The 19,617-nt window shown below is 39.7% G+C and overlaps 1 protein-coding gene and 1 pseudogene across 3 annotated transcripts in view; one reads left to right on the forward strand and one right to left on the reverse strand.

Annotated features, from left to right (window-relative positions):
* The window catches only part of TOR1AIP1 (torsin 1A interacting protein 1), a 33,710-nt gene extending 19,992 nt beyond the window's left edge, over positions 1 to 13,718 (forward strand). For all 3 annotated transcript variants that reach the window (XM_045838450.1, XM_045838449.1, XM_045838451.1), the window contains 4 exons: positions 2,165 to 2,206; positions 2,793 to 2,861; positions 9,249 to 9,305; positions 11,261 to 13,718. In XM_045838450.1, coding sequence (XP_045694406.1) covers positions 2,165 to 2,206; positions 2,793 to 2,861; positions 9,249 to 9,305; positions 11,261 to 12,057 — 965 coding nt within the window. In that variant the 3' untranslated portion in view covers positions 12,058 to 13,718. The remainder of the gene's footprint in view (positions 1 to 2,164; positions 2,207 to 2,792; positions 2,862 to 9,248; positions 9,306 to 11,260) is intronic.
* On the reverse strand, positions 113 to 1,952 carry LOC123818291 (annotated as a pseudogene).
* Positions 13,719 to 19,617: the final 5,899 nt, after the last annotated feature.

The raw sequence follows: 19,617 nt of genomic DNA on the forward strand, positions 1-19,617 counted from the left end.
GATAGAATTGTTATGCTAAATACATAAATGAATCCTCTGTTCTTTTAATAATATAAAATAAATAAGCAAGACATGAAAATTTATTTATTTTTAGAGAGAGGGGAAAGGGATGAGAAAGAGCGATACATCCATCAGTTGCCTCTCATACACACCCCGCCACTGGGGTTGTGGCCAGCACCCCAGGCATGTGCCCTGGCTGGGAACTGAACCAGTGACCCTTTGGTTCACAGGCTGGCACTCAATCCACTGAGCCACACTAGCCAGGGCTAAATGGAAAAATTTTTTTTAAAGAAATTTTTGCTCTCCATATCACTTCAAGGGAAATTATCATTTGACCAATAGTCAGGTTTATTAAACAAATTTTAAATATTATAAAATATTTCACTTTTATCAGCTTCAAGGTTTATTTTGTCCCAAATTTTGTGTATAGCTCGACTTTCAAATCTGGTAACGCCTGTTGAATTGATTCCACTCTGAATCCTAAGGTGTCAGTTTCTTCTTAGAAATTTTTCTTTGCTTCTCCTAACATTGCTTGTGTTGCTTCTTGATCATGACTAATGAAGGCATCACCAATTTGGTAAGGTGTCATTAAGCCATCATCATCTGCAGGCATGGTGTCCTCGCAAGCATCTTTTAAAGTTTGGAGTTGTTTCTGTTTTATATCTGTTTCTTCCTTCAGCTCTGTGATTCTACTTGTATTCTGTGCAAATGCATTTATCATGTGTTGATTTTCGAAGTAACATTGACGTCTTCTGTAGCCACCTTCTTCGTGGTGGCTGCCAGCTGGGGGACTGTGGGAAATGTTTTATAATCACTGTGTTCATGGAATTCCACTTGATACGTACATTTCTGTCAGTTTTGAGTAGGCTCTGGGTTCCTGACTTAAAAACTTGAGAGGTAACAAAATGAATAAGCTGATGAAACAAAAATCATTTGTGAAAAAGATACTGTGAATCAACTTAAATATTTGCCCTTTGTTATTCTAAATCTTTGATTTTGGAAGTTGTTCAATGTATCTTCCTATTTAAATCATGCTACAGTCATGCATTGGAATACTGTTTAGCTATGAAAATGAATTAATTCTGTATACTAATGAACGTAGGTGATCAATGTGTATTTCCTTGAATCTAAGATACCACTGATTTTGTGCATCATGGAGCAAGAAAAAGCATCCAGTGAAATGGTGACATTTTGTTGATTACGTAGCCCTAAATCTGAGGTGCTTTTTTTAGAAAGAACTTTTTAGCACATTGTTTGCGGGTAGTTTTTATCACGCGCTCTGCTACCAGTCAACGTAAAACGTATAAATACGTTTCCTGCATACAATGGGTTAGAATCAATGAAAGGAAATATAAAAAGTTATGTGTCTTTTTTTTTTGAAAAAGCATTTTGTTAGTATAGACTGAAGATAAATGTGGAACAAATTATGTCTTTTGTTCACCATGATATTTATACATATAATGTTTTGCACAGAGTAAACACTTAATGGGATATTTATGAATTTTTAAGTTACGCCTTTCTTGAAAGGTACATTTCTTTTACAGCTAACATATATTGCATTTGTGTTCAGAAAAAAATTAACTTGAAAATAAACTTATATCCACAGATAGAAGTAACTCCTTTCTTCAGGACAGATTTGGAAATCTACCTGTTAGAACTGTAATTCCATTTTCTAGTTCCATTGTATCACTTTACAGTTGTCCTTAAAACCACCCCAGAACGTGTGTCTTTTATTTCATAACTCTGTAGTGTCCACAAATCTGCCTCTGTGGATTTCTACACAGTGTTACACATAGACGCCAAGGTTTATGTATCAGCATGCTACTTTGAGATGTATAATTTAAGTTTCCTTATTTGTACAATAGGAATAATAGTGGTATTCACCACATAAAGTGAGAGAATTAAGTAAAATTGCACTGACCTGGTAAACATTCGGCATAGTCCATCATCATTTTGATGGTATTGACCCTAAAGCTGACTTCTGCTTACTCAATTCTAAAAGTGTGAAGTTTAGAAAAAGGGGAACAATTATGTATTGTATATGTTTGGGACTGACGAAAGAAAGGGTTTTGGTTTCGTTTCTTTGATTTATAATATCCATACTAAACAAGCAAAGCATCTAGTTCCAAGTATTCTCTGACCTTATCTTGGTTTTCTGTTTCAGGTCGAGACTTCACAGCTCTGGATAAGCAATATTCAGTGCTAAGTAAGTGGTTGGTGGGTGGTTCTTTAACAGTCACCCAATTCAAACTTGTCTTACTCTGCCAACAAAAAGTACCAACAGGATTTTAATCATTTTATTCCCTTTTTGCCTTTTAACTCACCACACATTGGTACTGCATGTGGTAGTTAGCAATGTGGAAATATGTTCAGAACTATTTTACTGAAATTAATTTATTTGCAAGAGTAAATGGTCAATTTTTTCATCTTAAATAACATTGAAATCAAGTTCAAGTGTTCCTGAAGGCAGTCATTCTCACAGACCAGAGCAAAGGACTTGTACAGATTTGTTTCTCAGGTGATTTTACAGGGGTCGGTAAAAGTAGGTTTACAGTTGTGAGTACATGAAATAATTTATTCTTGTGTTATTAATTACTATTGTATTATTTACTATTATTATTACTAACCTACTTTTGCTCACCCTTGTATATTTGTTTGCTACCTATTTTGCTGGGAAATCTTTAATCCTCACAGATGTAAAGATTTAGTCCTTTGACATTATTTAACACTGGAGTGTGGTATACATTTTTAAAATATGTTAAATTATATTTTGATATATGTATTTCCTTCAGGCCCGAGATCTCACAAATTATCTCTGGAATGGGTTGAACCAACTCCCCACATAAGGTCAAGGATACAAAGTAAGTTGCTAAATCTCTGCTCATTATTAAAATAATTTTATTTGCTGTTTTTCTTGATTATTTAACATATAAAACGTGGAGTTCTTCAGATAAGCATATAGATTGTGATTTCATGAATAACAGGAAGCTGTGATCCCTAGTTCAGCTGTTTCTGTCCGCTTGGACTGGCAGGGGAGGAAGTAGGCGTGCAGTGCGGGAGCCGTGTGATCGAGGCATTGGGGGCGGGTCCAGGCCCGACAGGCTGTCCGTCCTCTGCACCAGCCTCACGGTCTGTGTATGCTGGTGAGCGTCTACTCTTCCAACAGTGCCAGGTTTTTATTTTTACTGGACTTTGTTTACTTTTATATAGGTAAACTTGGAACAGCTTTACATACCCATTATTTTAAGTAATAAAGGCTGAAATCCACAGATTGTATTTTCATGTTTAGGTTTAGGATGGATTAGAAGTCAACAAAATTTAAGAAATACCATAAATAGATGTGATAAAACAATCATACTTTGCATTCAGTGTCCATCATAATTTCTGTACCAGTGGGTTTATGTTAAACCTTGACTGTAAAAAAAAAAAAAAAAACACGCCTCAAGTGACTCTTAAGGTCTGTCCCTTCTTTACTCGTCTGATCACAGTAGGTCTCAAGGCATCAGGTATCCCTTTGTATTTATTTATTGATTTTTAGAGAGAGGGAAACATTGATTTGTTCTTCCACTCACTTTTGCATTCATTGGTTGACTCTTGTACTTGATCAGATCCGCAACCTTGGCATACTGGGGTGGCATTCCACCCAACCGAGCCACCCAGCCTGGGCCTCCCCTTTTATTTAGGTGATGTGAAAATCCCCATCGTGTATCTCTTCCTCATGAGACCGACTATAATTGGACAAGATAAGCTCTGTGGCTTTGCTCTCCATCAGTAAAGGAGTACTGGTCTCACTTCACTTTTCCCAGCAGTCAGATTTTACCCCCCTACACCTCAGTTCTTCAGCTGTCGAAGCTGGCTTAGCTTTTGCCCTTGCCTTATTGTCGGCTGTCATTTCTTACTGCTTTGTGTACCTGCTGCCAGAAGACCATTTTCTCTTATAATTTGCTCATTCTGTCCTACTAGAATCTAGAAAACAAATACTAATTATTCATCTTACCAGGATTATAAGAAGATAAAAAAATTAAAAGTAACTTTGAAGATCTGACAGATGCCCTTGGAAATAAAAATGCATGAGCTTGAGTGTATGCTCTATGAAAAGCTCAAAGACACATGTTATTTCTTAATAATTAACTATATATTCTGGGTAATTAACCCAGATTATTAATCTAGATTATTAACAGATAAGTGAAGTATAGTATACAGTATTATCAAAAATGTGTAAAGTTTTTTAAATAAAAAAAGTAAAACTAGGAGACTTTATAAAGTGGACATGTTGCTCAAAAGAAAGGTCTGTATAATTTTTATTTTGTCCAATAAAATACTGCAGATGCAGTGTAGAAGGGAGAAATAATTACATTGAAGATCTGATTGGAATGTAGAAATAGATCTTTTAGTTGCTAAATTGTTTTTAAATAGCTTTGTTTTGTATTTATCTGTTTATATTCTTCCTTTGTTTTAAGTTAGTATATTTATTATGGTTTAAGTTGTGTACTGATTGATAGCTATATATTTTATGTATGTATATATGGCTTTTGAGAGTTACGTGGAAATTATATGCCATTGTAAGCTTGCACATAGAGGTGCAGATAGCACCCTGGCCAGGTGGCTCAGTGGATTAGAGTGTCGTCCCAGTGCGCCAAGGCTGCAGGTTCAGTCCCCAGTGGAGGCACATGCAGATATCAGCCCATGGGTGCATGGATTGGTGGGACAGCAGGTCAATGCCCGCCCCCCTCTCTCTCTGTCTAAAATCAATTTTAAAAAATAATGCAGATGACAGAATATTTTAGCCCTTAACCACACGAGGACTCGAAGATCGCTGAAGAGGAAAACCATTCTTCAGTGATAGTAGAAGACTACTGTGATTTTTGAACAGCCTTATAGATTCCTCTTCAATCCGATACCATTTTTTAAACATTTTTCTTAGCATTCCAAATTTCATGTCTCATTGTCTTCGCTATACATTTTTGCCTATTTCACTGAGAAAAAAATTCATTATCAGATTAGGGTTCAAGAACCTGGGACTTCAGATCCTTATTGTCACCTCATGTTAGCACAGTTCCCCAGACAGACCGGTCCTAGGTCAGGTTTCAACCTGCATCCCAGCTTTGGGAAGAATAGAGCTGCTGTCTTGATTTTCCCTTTCTCCCAGGTGATAAAGCAGTGAGAACAGGGAAGGATGTCTGTGGAGAGGTCAGAATTCCGAGGCTTTGTCTCATTAATATGCGTGCTTCGTAACCTGCTAAAAAAACCTGCCTCTAAAAGCACTATAGAGAAACGAGGAAAGTTTGGGGTTAGAGCTCTTGAGTTCTAGTCCCAGCTGTCCTACAAGCTAATTGAATGATCCTGGTAAAGTCAATTAACTTTTGTAAACTTCAGTTTTCCTACCTTTTAAGTAGGGGCAATAGTGCCTATAACCAGTTTATTCTAATGGGCTTACCAAATATGTGAACACAATTTTTCAATTCTATATACCACATAAATAATTACTGTTTATTTATTGTTAAAAATATATTGTGTAATGATAATAATTATGAAAGATTTGTGCCCTCTGCTTTTTTGTAGAATGATTGATAGTTACCATACTCTTCAGACTGAAAAAGCTTGAGCTTTATCTTTTAAAAAGTTGTTTGGGATTTTGGGGGGAGTTTTGTGGGGTTTTTGGTTTTTTTTAGGAATTTTTGTGACTGTCCCTAATAATATTTTTAATAAGCAGGATAGAGATTGCCTTTTACACACTGCCCTGCCTCAGCAGTATATAGCTCGCTAAGTTTGTGTTCTAGGAATTATGTATTTACAGCTTACATAATATTTCATCTTACATAACTGTTATTTAGCTATTCTTCATTAAAATGATCACAGAGGAGCACTTAACAGCATTTTCATCTGTTCCTGATTTCATCTTTGCAGCCATGGAGTAAGGTAGTCAAGATAAACATTATCTTGATGGATATTTTCTTAATAAAAAAAATAAGACAATTATATTTTACTTAACGTGCTCTTTCATTATTGGTTCCTCTACTTATTCTCAAATTTTTTAACCATTTATTGCAGTATGATTGACATACACTTAATGCATACACCTTCATGAGTTTGGAAATTAAATATGTATACATCTGTGAAACAATTACCATAATCTATGCCATTAACATCTATCACTTCTAAAAGTTTCTTCCCAACTTCATTATTTTTTGTGTGTGATAAGAACAGACATAGTATCAACCCTCTTAAAAAAAAAAAAAAAGATCAACCCTCTTAGCAAATTTTTACATATCGAATACATTATTGTTAACTGTGCTGTACAGTAGATTTCCAGGAATTACTCATCTAGTGTAACTGAAACTTTGCAACCCAGATGACTAATACCCCTCCATTTCCTCCTTCCCCGGTCCCCAGAAACCACCTTTCTACTCTCTGCTTCTATGAATTAGATTGTATTTTAGATTCCTCATAGAAGGGGTATCCTGAAGTATTTGTCCGTGTGTCTGGCTTGTTTCACTTAGCCGAGTGTCCTCCATATTGTTGCAGGTGACAGCATTTCCTTTGTAAAGGTTGAATAGTGTTTCATTGTGTGTGTTTACTCTGTTCATCCATCTTGGCTATTGTGAATATTACTGCAGTGAACATGAGTGTGCAGTTACCGGTTCAAGATCTCGATTTCCTGTACCAAAAGTGGAATTGCTAGACCATATGAAGTTCCATTTTAAATTTTTGAGGGGCCTCCACACTAGTTTTCCTAATGGCTGCACTGATTTATATTCCCCCTAACAGTGTACAGAGTTTTCTTTTCTCCAGATCCTCTTCACATACCTCACTCTTGTGTTTTGTTGGTAAGAGCCATCCTAACAGGTGCGAGGTGACTTTGATCATGTAGCTGTGCTTTTTAGTTTGATGTAACCTCACGTTCCATCTCTGCTTTTGTTGCCTGTGCTTTTGGTGTCATATCCAAGAAATCATTGTCAAGGTCAGTAGCAGGAAGCTCTTTCTCTGTGTTTCTTCCGGGAGTTTTATGGTTTGGGTTCTTAAGTTTTTAACCCATTTTGAGTTGATTTTTGTGGACAGCATATGATAAGGGTCCAGTTTCACTCTTTTAACACGTGGGTATCCAGTTCTGTAAACACCGCTTATTAAGACCTTGCTTTGTCTGGCACCCTTGTCTAAGATCAGTTGGCCATGTCTGTGTGGGCTTATTTCTGGGCTCTCTTCTCCTCCATTGGTCTGTGTGTCTGTTTTTATGTCTGTACCATCCTGTTTTGATCACTTTAGCTTTGTGATATATTTTGAAATCAGGAAATGTGATGCCTCCAGCTTTGTCATTTTTACTCAAAATTGCTTTGGCTAGTTGGAGTCTTGATGGCACCATACGAATTTTAGAATTGTTTCTTATTTCTGTAAAAAAAAATGCCATTGGAATTCTTATAAGGACTGCACTGAATCTGTAGATTGCTTTGGGTAGTATGGACATTTTAAGAATATTCTTCAATTAGCCCTAAATGGTTTGGCTCAGTGGATTGAGTCCCAGCCTGCAAACTGAAGGGTCACCAGTTTGATTCCCAGTCAGGGCACACGCCTGGGTTGTGTTCCAGGTTTCCAGTAGGGGGCGCACGAGATACAACTACCCACTGATGTTTCCCTCTCTCCTTCTTTTCCCCTCTCTCTAAAAATAAATAAATAAAATCTTTCTTTAAAAAAAGAGTATTCTTCAATTTATGAACATGGGATGTATTTCCATTTACTTCTGTCTACTTTAAATTTCTTTCATTGGTGTTTTATAGTTTCCAGTATACAAGCTATCTCATTTGATCTTTGTAAACATGGTGTGAGATGTTCAAGCTAAACATCATCTGTTGGATTTTTTTAGTGCACTTTTAAGTTCGGTAACCTAATTTAGAAATGTCTAAAAGATGTAGCTTACTAGACTCAACTAATAATTGTAAAACAGTATGCCAATAGAGTTAAAGTTGATGTCATTTTGATACATTTGAGGTTTTTTTGTCATACGACCGAAAAGAAGGCTGTTTCTGAACCTCGGCAGTGCTGATTTTATTCACCCAGTTCTGTTCAGCATTTCCCAGATGAAGGCTGTTCAGAAACACCAGGAAGATTCACCAGAAAGATCATTCATCGGTGTAACAGTTGTAACTCCAGACAAGTGGTAGATGTTAGCATTGGTTAGTGCGGGTTATTCAAATGAGTGACTTCACCTGTCTGCCTTCTGAGCTGTCTCTCTTCTATGTTAAAACCTGTGGCACAGCCAAGAAGGATGGAGGGAGAAAGAAAAGAGCTATGATAGTTTTTAATTAGTTTCCTAAAGTAATGGTCAAAGCAGAGATTTGATGAAATTGTGAGAAAATTATTTTTGAAACCTATTGTTTAATCACAAACCTAAAATGGATTTACTTGCCTATTAACAGAAATGATGAAACATTTTTTAATGTAGTTTTTATTTTTGTCTTTTTTTTCCAGTTATAGGTAACATTTAATATTTTATTAGTTTCAGATCTACGAGCTAGTGGTTAGATGTCCATATAACTTACAAAGTGATCCCTCATGCGTTCAGTGCCCACCTGACACCACACACAGTTACTACAGCGTTACTGCTTATACTTCCTCAGCCGAACTTCACGTCCCCGACGGCGGGGCTGTCGTGTACCTGCCAACCTGCCCTTCTCAGTCCCTGCACTGTTTCCGCCCAGCCCCCACCAGTGTGATTTTTTAAAATTACTCATATTTGAAGTGGCCAGAAGCACCGGGAAACCTTCGAATCGGTCTTGAGGTAGAAAACAGGGTTGGGATGGAGCTTTCCAGCAGAGCCCCTCCCCTGGGCAGCTCCACGTCCACAGCCCGTGAGCCCTCTGTTCCCTCCCGGCAGCGTCGGCGCCAGGCAGGCGTCGTGCGTGTCGCTGTTTCAGAAAGTGTGCGTTTCCCATCATCACAGTTGTGCGTATTCCTTTGAGTTTGTTAATTTCACGACTCCCGTGCGGTAATTTGGGGCAGGCACTTCAAGGCGTCCCCACAACGCGGATGTGTTCGGTGTACTCGGTGCTGGACGGCTGCACGCAGTCGGGGGTTGTCAGGGAAACAGGGCTCTGTCTCAGGGAGCTGCCATCCTAACAGGAGCTTCTGCTTCTCTCTGTTTCCAGCTGAGCTGCACCTTTTTTTCTCTTGGTGGAATTTGTATTTTCTTTCTTTGTTGGAAATAACTTCAAGTCGTGAAACATACTGACAGTCTGTATCACTCTTATTCTTAGATAACAGCATTCAGAAATCAAAGCCTGCAAACCAGCCCCCATCACCCTTCAGCCAACGTAAGTTTGTTTACTTTTTATTGAGTCTCTAAAACTGGTGATGCATGATTGTTTTCCATTTTTTTTGGACAGCAAAATAACTTAATGCTGTTTGAAGAATTATATTTTAAGCACTTCAGCAGAACAAGTATATATGTATATATTTTACTAGCGGTGAAATTCTTTAAGGATAAACTATATGAAATGACATCTGGTTTTCCCCTTCATTTTATTGTCCATGAGACTGAAAGTAAAAGTTAATAACTAAAGTTACTAATACTATTAACTGAGTGGACTTCGCTGAGTCAAAAAAAAAAAAAAAGTCCTCACAGAGCATACGTAATGGAATTACCTTCAGTTTTAAAGTGCACAGCACTGTATTTGAATTAGATTGCACCACTTATCTTCTTTATAGCATTGGGGGAAAGTGTTACTTTCCAAGCCTGTTTATTACCCTGAGTGAGTACTAAGAAAATAATGTAACAGTGATTCTCAGACTTTTCGGTCTCAGTAACACTTTCCACTAGTGAAATTAATCTTGTTTAGAAAAAGTAATATGGAGTTATACATATCCATATTTACCTAAAATTAAAATTGAAACTTGAAAAAAGTTTTTGTAATACTTTATTTTTAAATAATTTAGTAAGAAAATTGATGGATCATTTTATATTTTTTCTAATCTCTTTAATGCCTGGCTTAATAAAATGGAGCTAGATTCTCATAACTGCTTCTGTATTTAGTCTGTTATAATACATTATTTTGATATAACTCCTTCTACAGGAAATACAGCTTTATAAAGAAACTTAGAATTTTAATAGTTTCAGATAATTGTGGATATTCTTATTTTGATACTCTCCCAAACTCAACAAGTGTCAGTTTCTAAATGTTGTTAGAAATTTGAAATCTGAAGCCACGTCAATGAACTTTTTGTGTTCTCTAAAATCCACTGGTCATCGTCATGCTTTGGATAGAGTATCATGCACTGGTCACTTGGAAAATACTGATTCACTAAGTTACGTAGTTCTTCCAAATGTTGAGACATTTGTAATAGAGTATAAAAAAGATTACATTTGTTAGTACCACCACCAAGCTCAAGACAAAAGTCTCTAAGAACTGGGAGCTTCCAAACTGATAGTGGCAGATTTCCACAACCCTGGGTTATTTCCACAACCCTGATTTTCACCGGAAACCTTGAATTTCATATTTGGCAACAAATGTTGTCAGTTGTCAGGATCACTTTATTTTCAAGAAAATGTCTATCAAATATGCAAGTCTGGCTAACCGTAGTTTGTCACTTGTTTCAATGAAAAACCTCACGAAAAGGCACTAGCTCGGCCCACGGCTCAGTCTCAGAGCGTTCTTCTCCTGAGACACCATCGTGCCGTGCTCTGCGTCAGAGGTGCTTCGCGTGCACTTCCCGTTTCTTCACACAGAGTGTTAAGATTTGTGCTCAAGGGTCGAGTTTTAATAAGTAATTTCAACTGCTTTATGAAGGACATGCTTAAGTGGAACTGATAACCTTGACTGCATGGCCGTAAAGGGCACAGGGACCATACCAGCACAGTGTGGCGCCCCTGCCCTGAGATTCCTTCTGAGGCATCACTGGTTTTTTCCACGGTGGTTTTTTCACTTTTCCCTCTAAGACCTTTTCAGCATTGAAGAGACATATGCATGTTTATACACGGAACTTAAAAACTGTAGGTATGAGATTTTTGAAAAAGCATAATAAATTGTTTTTTTCATTTTTTAATTTAAATGTTTTTATTTTTTAATTACAGTTAATACACAGTGTTATTAGTTTCAGGTGTTCCAAATAATTAGTTCCAAAATTATTTAAGAAAGTAAATTATCAGGTCCCTTCCTTAAATTCCTTTTTTGTCTAATGGTTATAAAGCTTACTATTGGTTTTACAAGTTACTTGCCCTTGAATCTAAGAAACTTATATTTGTATCTGTCATTTCTTTTTGCCCGAGCAGATGTGACTAGACAACCCAAAAATGCATCTGTCTGCGGGATGAAGTGGTGGTGGTGGCTGATACCACCTCTGGTTGTTCTTGCCCTTGTGGTGGGTCAGCAGTGGTACTCTGTCCCTCCTGAGGTAGAAACCGCTGCTGTTCAAGAGTTCCAGAACCAGATGAAACAACTTATGAGTAAGTACCAAGGTCAAGACGAGAAGCTGTGGAAGAGGAGCCTGACATTCCTGGAGAAGCATCTCAACAGCTCCCAGCCGCGGCCTCAGCCTGCCATCTTGCTGCTCACCGCTGCCCGCGATGCTGAAGAAGCGCTCAAGTGTCTGAGCGAGCAAATTGCTGACGCCTATTCATCCTACCGCAGTGTCCCTGCCATCCGGTTCGACGGGACAGGCAGAGCTGCCCAGGACAGCGATGCCGTGAAGCTGGAGATGGACAGGGAACTGAGCGACGGGTTCCAGAACGGCCACAAGGCCGCGGTGGTGCACCGCCTCGAGTCCCTGCCCGCGGGCTCCACACTGATCTTCTACAAGTACTGCGACCACGAGAACGCCGCCTTCAAGGACGTAGCCTTAGTCCTGACTGTCTTGTTGGAGGAGGAGACACTTAAAACCAGTCTAAGCCTAAAGGAAATTGAAGAAAAAGTGAGGGACTTCCTGAAAGTCAAGTTCACCAACTCGAACACACCCAATTCCTACAAACATATGGACCTAGACAAACTGAGTGGGCTCTGGAGCCGTATTTCCCACTTAGTCCTGCCTGTACAACCTGAAAATGACCTGAGAAGGGGCATCTGCTTTTAACGGTGACAGAGGAGAGATCGTGTCTCAAGTCCTGGGAGTTTTTCAGACTTTTTAACTGGAGACAGAATTCAGAGCTCTTCTTAAAAGAACTAGTTTCTTTTTAAAGGAAGTTAAGTTCTTATGTAAACATGGAACATCTAAATCATTTATCCAATCTATTACCTGTCATTTGAAAGAAACATTTCCCTAATTCCATTGACATTTGTATTACTGGTGTTTGAGAACTCTAAGTTATATGCAGTCTCTTAGAAGATTGATTTAGGTTCTAGGTTGAATCATCATTGCTATCGTATGCCCAGTAAGAAAGACTAGACAGTTCTTCCTGCATATCCTACCAGTTTTTAATCGACTTGATACAGTTCGTTGAGTTATTGTAAGGCAGTTCCCTAAATGCAACTGGGGGTTTTCCCATTTTTGCTTTCTTTTATGTCATTTAGGTGGGAGTTCCTTAGTTTCTGCTTATAGAAACAAAAGGAATGAAAGGTCATCTGAGTGTGTGTTCTGGGTTTTTTTTTCCCCCTTTGTTTTTGGAGGGTGGGGAGAAGGAAGCAAAGGAAAAGAGAATTTGTGGAATGGGGAAGGAAAGGGGGGAAAATAAGTCTTTAAGATGAAATGTTAAAATAAGCCTTGGAGACTTAGATTAGTCAAACACAGTTATCTGACCTCCACTCTCAGTGACTTCTGTTGGGATTTGTTTTTCACGTGTTCTTTTTTAACCTTTTAAGAAATGTTGGGGCCTCCCAAAGATTTCGAAGCATGTATTTCACAAGGTTAAGCATGCTTGTTCATTGAGTGTTAAGGGCAGATAAACGCAAAGCAGTTTATTTTGGATATGTTTTGAAGCTCTGTTTTGAATTAAGACATGTAGTTTCTGGGGAAGGGAGGTAGGGGAGGCATATAATTTCAGGAATTGGTAAACTGTTTGTTAACCAGCTTTCCTGGGCTATTGAAGGATTTAATCTTCCATGTGTCCATGTGTTGCCATCTAAACCCTTCAGTGACACCCTTGAACAAATACTGTGTAAAGGTTTTTCTATGCACTTGATATATTAAGAGTGCCTCAGCCAAAAAAGAAAGTGAACTTTACCATGTATGAAGAATGTTAAAATGTACTGTTGTATATTGCTGTGCTGTGGAATTTCAGTTGTAACTTTGCATCTGTAACAGCTTTCTCATCTAGCAACTGCTTTGGTTTTCTTAGAATCTTAAAATTCTAGAGTCACCTTTTTTCATTGATAATTTTTTTTTAATTATCAACAAACCCTTTAAATGCACATTGTTTTAGAAATCTAGAGCTAGTCATTGGCTTCACCATTTACTTTCTGAGCATCTCATGACTGTGGCAGTAGAGTATGGTCTAATTTCTTCCCGCTAGGACCACCTGTATTCATAAACTTACACCCCTTACTATAGTTTGTTCCGGTCAGAAGTCAGATCACCTGATTTCTAGAGGATTTGAAAATAGTTTTTGGAAAGGCTTATTTTATACCTATATATTATATGGAGAAACAAATGTTTTTAATAAATGTTTCACTGACCAAAATAATTTTAAAGTAATTAGTTTTACTTACCTTTCAGGAAAAATAATTAAGCAGCTGATCTGTAAATGACTTTAAAAGCTATTTTAGTAATTTAAATAAATTTACTTTTCTTAGTTTGTACTTTCTGTATGTTTTGTAAACTTAATGATTCATAAACTTTTTAAAATTAATCTGAGAGTTTTCTTTACACTTGGCCAGAAGAAACAAAGGCCACAGAATTGGACCCCTTCACAAGTACATTGGTTAGAAGTATGAGCACCATGATTTTCTGTTTTATCCAGGGATTTTGAATTGTCACTAAAATGGAATGAATTTAGGTATTCCTGATTTAACAAAAGAATCCATAGCAGTGTTTCTGAAATTTTTAATTCTCACCTCCCTAAAGAGCTCTTTTCAGTGTATTTTTTCTAATCGTCTGCCCCCATGAAAGTCATACCACATATATGCTGTATATCTGTTCTGGGATCATGTTTATTTTTGTGCTTCATACAGATGGAGAGAAATACTATTTTGCCCCCGTAGAGGATGCATTCTCAAGAACATCTGTGTTTTAGATCATTGCTACCTAACACATCCTATTTTCTGTTTATCACTCTTTTGCAAGGGAAAATTTAATGGCATCAGCTTGAAAATAGGGACTAGGGTCTCTAGAAATTAGTCACACTGTGACTTTGGGTGGCAATATTGGCCCAGGGAATCCCACAGTACATTACTGGTCATATGAATTTCTAGAAAACTTAATTCGGTTCCCTTTTAATGACTTCCTTGTACGTAAAGAAGTTTCGTAAACCACCAATCCTCAAAACAAAGATGGAAGTAACTTGCTTTTCTTTCTGCGAGGAGACGATAGAAGAAAGGGTTTGCATAGATCATGCCTGAGCTAGAGAGAAAACCCCGTTTCCCCGTGATCTCGCGTCTTCGGAAAGTGGCCTTGGTGTTGGCCGGGTAAGGAGGCGTTTCTCACCGAGTGCATGGAGGTAACCGACTGTTCTGCCCTGTTGCCCCCACCAAGGCCGCAAAGCAAAGTCTTACGGTATGACAATTCTGCTGTCATTAGCCTCCTGGAATGAAGACATGAGCCCTGAGTCTGGAAAACCAAAGTGAGCACGCTGTCATTGACTGGGAAGAGGAAACTTGAGTGAGATCTCTCTTTGGCCTAGATTCAGAAAAGAGTCCCCACGTGCTTGTGGGCTCCTCTCCGTGACGGGAAAAATACAGCCTCTCACCTGAGCATAAAAAGGAGAAACCCCTCACCATCTACAAATTGGACTCCTCCCTTTTGAACACACATACTTGGAACCTGGAGTGCTTCATTTCCTGCCTGCTGCCTTTCCCCAATGTCATGCTCTGCTAATTCATGTGTCTTAAGGCTTTTGTTCTTTAGACAATGTCACTGAAACCTTCCCTCTTTCCCCCTCCCGTGATACTGGTCTAGCTGCCTGGTCTCCACTCTCTCACCCAGCATCACCACGGAATGCAGGCAGCTCACTCCCACGTCCTTACGCCTCTCGAGGGCAGGAGTGTCGCTGAGACACGCACACTGACAGTCCCACCGAGTGCTCACGTGTTTCTTGAATACAAATTGCACACCCTACCTAGGGAGCTGGAGTAGGTCATTTGTAGCTCTCACGGTGTTTTACTTGCTGTTTTTCCTGTTATTCCTAAACCTTTCCCTAAAGCTTTTGTGACTTTCGTCCTGGAGTCAGAGTTGCTTCGCGTAATTTAAGATCAATCCTCGAGGCGCAAGGAAACGAGTCCTCCAGCAAAGCAAGTGAGAGGATCCTAAGTGAGAGGCCCCCAAGGGGAAGGGGAAGGTTAAGAGACAGAACTGGGAGGCCCTGAGTTTTCTCCACAGTGAAATTTGAATTTGAATTTTCTTAAATAAACGAAAGGGTTTCCTTACATCTTCCCATAGTGTAGTTAAGATAAAGAGGTGGTGTGGAGGGAAGATGAGTAAGATATCTGAGAAGTGGAATTATAAGGTTTGGTAGTTAAATGTGGTAACGGAGAAACTATTAGAATACTTCACAGGGGACTCTTCAAAATGCTGTATTACTAAACATCTTTCTATTTCTCAAGTATCTTCTCTCCCAAAAATACTAAGCACACAGTGGTAGACTAAATTCTTCTCTGTGTTTTTATGTAGACTTTCAGCAGTTTGAAGTAGAGATAGTCATGCATTTAGTCAAGGATTGTCTGAATATACAAATAAAAGCCCTGCGAACCAGCAAAAGAGAAAGGGAAGACTGGGGTGGGATTGTAAGGCTGTATGTCTCAGACCCCAAGACAGGCAAAGACAGGAACTGGAAGCCTGCTCCAGGTGGAGACCTCAGCAGCCATTCCTTCTCTCTCTTCTTAGGGTTCGCCACCCCCTAGCCACTTCCCCTTTGTGACTTGAACACACTGTGGATATGAATCTGATTGGATGATCCCTGGAAAAAAAAACCATACATACTTGGCTAGGTGACCCCTTTAACAGGGACCAGGGGTGGAATGGCAGTTTGCTGAGATCAGACCAGAGAGTAAATAAGCAGAGATAGTTAAAGAACAACTGAATACATCTCCAAACATATAGAGAAGTATACAATGTGATGCTACACTAGTTAATTCATTTTTTTTAATCAATGAAAGGAAATTAAAGGTAATGGGAATAATATTAATGTTTTAAAATTTGGGTCCTGGTCATGGCTCTGTCTAGATAAATTTGTATTCTGATTTCTTCCCACTGCTTCTGTGTTTTCTATGCTGAAAAAGGGAAATAGTTATCACAACTCCAGGTACTGTCTTGCCTTGGCTGGTGTGGCTCAGTGGATTGAATGTCAGCCTGCAAACCAAAGGGTCACCAGCTCAATTCCCAGTCAGGGCCCATGCCTGGGTTGTGGACCAGGTCCCAGTAGGGGGCGCACGAGAGGCAACCACACATTGATGTTTCTCTCCCTCTCTCTCCCTTCCCTTCTCTCTAAAAAATGATTTTTTTTTCAAAAATATAAATAAAATCTTAAAAAAAACCTCTCCAGGAACTATCTTGATAATAATGGCTACTATTTGTTGGTAAGATCCTCAAAAGAACAGAGCTTTCTTTAGTTTTCAGTCTGTGTCTTGGACAAGTGAGGCATGATAGGCAATCATGTCGGCCTGCTTCAAACCTAATGTTTGAGTGTTTTCCCACACTTGGCACCATTCTTAGGCTAAGTCAAGAAGAGAATCTGGTCAGTGCTCTGCTGCCCTCGATAGACAACTTTCACCCACAGTCGGTATGTGCGCTTCTTGATGGGCAAAATGTTTAAATCTCTTCTCAGTGTCTCGTAGTTTAAATGGACTCCCTCTTATTTTTTGTACAATGAAGATGGAAACGAGCTATATAAAGATCTTCATAGTTGAATAAGTATTGAGTTGTCCTTCACCCTTGTCCATATTTTGTTATTTACTGAGTACTTACTAAAGCTGTTCCAAGTGCTTCACAAGTATTAACTGATTGAATTCTCGCAGTAACCCAGTGAAGTGGCTCCGTTACCCCAGTTTAATAGGAGACTGAAGCACAGAAAGGTAGAAAGTGACATTCAAGAATACCCACGGAGCAAGTGGTGAAGCAGAGATGCCAGCCCAGGCAACCTGGCTTTAAAGTATCTATTCTGACCACCGTGAATATAACCTCAAGATCCCCATATATGGTCTTTCCCCCCCCCCCCAATCTCTCTGGTCTCTACGTAGGCTGGAGTACATTTCTGACCTGTGGGTTCTCATTTGTGGCTCTCTCTTAAACCCTCTTCTTTCCTCCTTGCTCAGCGTTGTGGCATCCAGCATTGCCCACACGGAGGGTGTGAAGACATCCAAGTAGAGAGAGACAGTCATCATGCAGTCCTATCTGCTGACTCATGTTTGCGTCATGCTGACATCATGCTTTTGGAACTAAAGGCCGGCAGTATTGGTTCACAGTGCATCTTTTTGCAAAATACCTACATGCAACCTGGGCGTTAGCTCTCCCTGCATGCCACACAGCCTCTGTTCGTGCCCTCTCTCAGCCCTGATGCAAAATGACACCTCTTTGAATTCCTGAGATAGAGCGCATTTGTATCCCAAGCCTTGGCAATTTCACAGAGACAGAGGGGAGAGGGTGGTAAGAGAACAGGCCCATGGTCTACATTCTTCCCTGCGGGCAAGTCCCAGTCCCCGCTCCGCACTGAATGACGCTGGCAAATTACTGCTCTCAGCCCCAGTTTCCTCATCTCTAAATGGAAGGAAATCGTGGTAACTTCTCTCCTACAATGTGAGGATTAAGTCAGGTAGTACATGCAAAGCACTTAGAAAGTGCAAAACACATCGAAGGTACGATGTTAGCCATTTTTGTTCCCCTAAATCCTTAGCAACAATTCTCCTTGCCCCTTCTGACTGGCATCAACTGTGACTGGCTGCTATTCCCACCTTCCTAGGTGACTCTTACTATGCAGAATACGCCAGATTTCTCCCAGGTTACACCTCCACTACAAACCCCAACCCATCACAATGTTCATTAAATAAAGGGTGTCCAGGTCCTAGAGTTCCTCCTCTCCAAAAATGTGGGGGATTAAGAATGAGAAAGCTTTCCATCATTCGTCTGTAGTTCTTTTTTCCTGTTCCCATGGCTTATTCTTACTCAGTGTCACGATCCTGCTTTTGTCCTTAAAGACCTCACTTTTATTCAGGCATCTGTAATTTGTCGATGTTCTTTTCCGAATGCTGCACAGAGCCCCCTGTGTTGAAGAGTGAAGGTGCATGCTACCTAGGCACCCTTAAAGGAAGAATCTGCTGCACCTGCCGCTGGGAGGGCAGTCAGTGGACAGCCTCCACTGTCAGTCACGTCTCGGATTGCCCCAGCTGCAGAGAGCCACTTTGCCTGAGGTCGTGCCCAGCGAGGGGGAGAGTGGTGCACAGCAATGCCTGGTGGAGGGAATATAAAGGCTCAGCTGTCTCAGCCCAACACAGTACAACTCGTATGGGCCATCTGCACTCGAGCTTCCCATGGCATGGGCGAGGCTATGGGACCTGTATTACACCGAGATTTCTCTTTCCCGGTCCTGTTTCCTTCCCTCTCTCCCACAGGTGTTCATACTAAGGGTACTGCCTGGTAGTGCAAAACAGAGTGCAAAAAACATTTATCATGCTGCAAACTAAATTTTGTCTCATAGTCTGCTTTACAGAGACCCCAACCTGGGCCACACCAAACTTAGTACGGCCTAAGCTAATGTTCATTGAGCACATAATATGTGCCAGGCACCATCACAAGCATTGTACACATAGTATCTCATTTAATTTTCATAATCCTTTGAAGTAGATACTGTAGATGAGGAAACAAAGACACAAAGCTATACTGTCAGTAACCGGTGGAGATAGGATTTCAACTCACTGACTTTAGAGCCTACCTTCTTAACCATCATGCTACATTCTATCCCATAATATCTACTTCTTAAGGAGCAAAAGCAATATTAAACCATGTCTTATAAACCACAAACATATAATGGCTATAAGGGAAATAGTGTTAAGCCCATAGTATTTTGTTTGATGTTTCTGATGCAAGTCTATCTCCTACAGCCCATAATCTGCCCATTGTGCCGCAAATGAGTCAAGCTTTGTTTGAATGGTGTAATACTTGCCACTTGAAACATAACATCTCTGTGGGCAGATTCCAATGACAGCTTTTCCTTTGGAAACAGTCCCAAGAATTAGATTTTCTGTTGTTACCTGGTGGATTCCAAAGAGCAGGTTGCTCCTCTGACGTATTTTTACCAGCCTTGGATCAGAAGGTTGACAGACAGAGGGAAAGAAGTGCTTTCACGTTCAGGAAGCGCAGCCGACTTCCTCCCTCTGACTTCATCTCCAAGTTTTAGTTGTTACTGAATCAGCAGCTCTGCTTTTTGAGTCATCTGGTTCCTGAAGTAGCCCTTTGGCCTTTGCCATCTTATCCGAGGGGATCAATATGTATCAGCTGGTTGGCTTAGAGGTTAAGCTCAGACCTAGTCCTTGGGGAATGATCTCTTGCCCT

Source organism: Phyllostomus hastatus, unplaced genomic scaffold (assembly GCF_019186645.2).
Source record: "Phyllostomus hastatus isolate PE091 unplaced genomic scaffold, TTU_PhHast_1.1 phas_contig_283, whole genome shotgun sequence".
Classification (NCBI taxonomy): domain Eukaryota; kingdom Metazoa; phylum Chordata; class Mammalia; order Chiroptera; family Phyllostomidae; genus Phyllostomus; species Phyllostomus hastatus.